The sequence below is a fragment of the Hipposideros armiger genome, unplaced genomic scaffold, assembly GCF_001890085.2.
Source record: "Hipposideros armiger isolate ML-2016 unplaced genomic scaffold, ASM189008v1 scaffold_191, whole genome shotgun sequence".
Taxonomy (NCBI): Eukaryota; Metazoa; Chordata; class Mammalia; order Chiroptera; family Hipposideridae; genus Hipposideros; species Hipposideros armiger.
In genome coordinates, this window is record NW_017731541.1 from 1742949 (window position 1) to 1745036 (window position 2088).

The window sequence follows — 2088 nt, forward strand, 5'->3', positions numbered from 1 at the left end:
CCGGCACATCTAGCCTCTCACCATCTCTCATCTTCTAGAGAGAATCATAGGTTGCTAAACCCAGACTTGAATGGGGTGCTTAGAACATTTCAGCGACTCCTCAATACGCCTATTCAATAGCAAACGCAAGCTGCCTACATGCAAACTTTAAAAAATTATCCCACTAACCGGTATGTGCTGTGCTCTCATTTGCAGCCCAGCAATATTTTGCACACATTGTTCAGGACAATTTCACATCTCAGCTCATCCGAACATAAATGACCCCAGTGCTGGTGAGGACGGCGTCTACACACAGGCTCCTTCTAGAGCGCTGCACAGTTACCGCCATCGGGAGCGCCGAGAGCTGACAGCAGAGCCTACTAAGAAATGCGCCACTGCTCAGTATTTCTGTAACCTCCGATTTGCATTTTAAGTCACGGGCTTCTGCTCAAGGAGACAGAAAGAATCTAACCTCCTATTTAAAAAAAAAATAATAACACTGCATAAAAATAACTGAAATGAGAAGTTTGATGAAAGGGAAGTCTGGACACCTGACAAACTAAGAGGCGTGACAAGGACAGAAAGAGACAGGGTAAGCACGCACGCAGGCAGCCACACTGCCAGGCACACATATTTCCTCATTCCACAGTTTTACAAAGATAAAGTACTCTGAAGCCACTGTCCTCATTCCACAGGTTCCCAGGAGGGCCACCCCGCAATGCCCAGGAGCTCTTCAGGAACTAAGTCCCTCACATGGGGTGCCACAGGCGGCCCTGGCTGCATTCAGCCCCACGATGAAGAATGTAAAGGTGCCAGAAAGCTCTAGAGCAGTGGTGAACAGGGCAGCTGCATTCGCCCACTGACCCCTCTGCACCCCCAATTCCTTGACCGTGAAAGGACTGGATGATGTCTCAGGGTCAGCTACTTGATACTATTTAATTTTATGATCTGAAGGGTCCTAACATTCACAAGCAAACAAACATGTGACCTTGGGCTTTCGCACAGCTCGGAACCTACAAGGACCTGAGCCGGGGGTTTTATAGGTGCTGGCGATTGGATGCCATGCCACTTGTGCAGACTTGACACCCCTCAGCCCGTCCTGAGAGCAGCCCCCCCCACCAAGCGCGAGCTGAGAGAGGGCACACACCAACCCCGTGCCCCGAACTGCACCCCGACCATGAGCCCAGGGCCTGCTGGAGGTTCCTCCTCTCCGGAGGCTTCCTTCCTGGGGGAAGCCGGCTGCTTGCAAGCAGGACCACTGGAGAAGCTCAAAGCCATGCCACCTGTCGGCGTGCCTGTGATCTACCAGCTTTGTGCAAAAGCTCAGGGCAGGGTATTCACAGTGCTGTTTATTTCCCAGCAGAAATGCTGCCTCTTTGGGAATCATTTTGTCACCGTGCAGCAGCCCAGGGCTGACCTCCCACCAGTAAAGGAAAAGTTCCCTCCCCTCTCTCCTCACTGGTCCTCTGACACTTCCTCAGAGAGCACAGGACACTCATTGCCCAGTGTTCAAGCCAGCTTCCACTTCCGGACCCCAGCTGACCCCCACCCCTTCCAAGGGCTCCCCACCCTCCCTTCCTCACAGCCTCGCCCCCAGCCTGCCCGCCGGCCCACCTCAGCTCTTGTTGTTGGGGTCCCTCTGTCCACCCCAGAAATCTTAGCTCCTCCTAAAACGCCTTCTCAGAGTCTTCTCACCCCACCCCGCACCCGTTGTCAAACTCAGACCTCATTTCTGCAACCTCTACATATGGTTCTGATTTTGGGGTACTCGCTGCTGTCTCCACAGCTGTTCGTGAGGATCCTGTCCCCTCTCTGGAGTGTCGGCCTTCATCCTCTTCCTCACCTCTGTCTCTCGCAGCAGCTACCAGCAGCGTGCCGAAAATCTCAGCTCGATAAATCCCCATCAAGTTAATGAATGACATCCCCGAAGAAAAGCCACGCAGGGACACAGAATTCTAAACACAGACCAGGCATCCCGTAACCAGGTATCTGGAACTTACAAGGTATTTCCTATGGAATCTGTGACAGAATCCATCCTATAACTTCTGTCCCAGATCTCAGGAAGCTAACAGTCTAGTGTTAGAGGCGATAAGACAGTCACTTAACTAA

General features: G+C 52.3%; 1 protein-coding gene across 2 annotated transcripts in view; it reads right to left on the reverse strand.

Moving 5' to 3' along the window:
* The window catches only part of COBL (cordon-bleu WH2 repeat protein), a 126497-nt gene extending 124773 nt beyond the window's left edge, over window positions 1-1724 (reverse strand). For both annotated transcript variants that reach the window (XM_019652994.1, XM_019652993.1), the window contains exon 1: window positions 1705-1724. In XM_019652994.1, the coding sequence (XP_019508539.1) occupies window positions 1705-1709 (5 nt within the window). In that variant the 5' untranslated portion in view covers window positions 1710-1724. The remainder of the gene's footprint in view (window positions 1-1704) is intronic.
* Window positions 1725-2088: the final 364 nt, after the last annotated feature.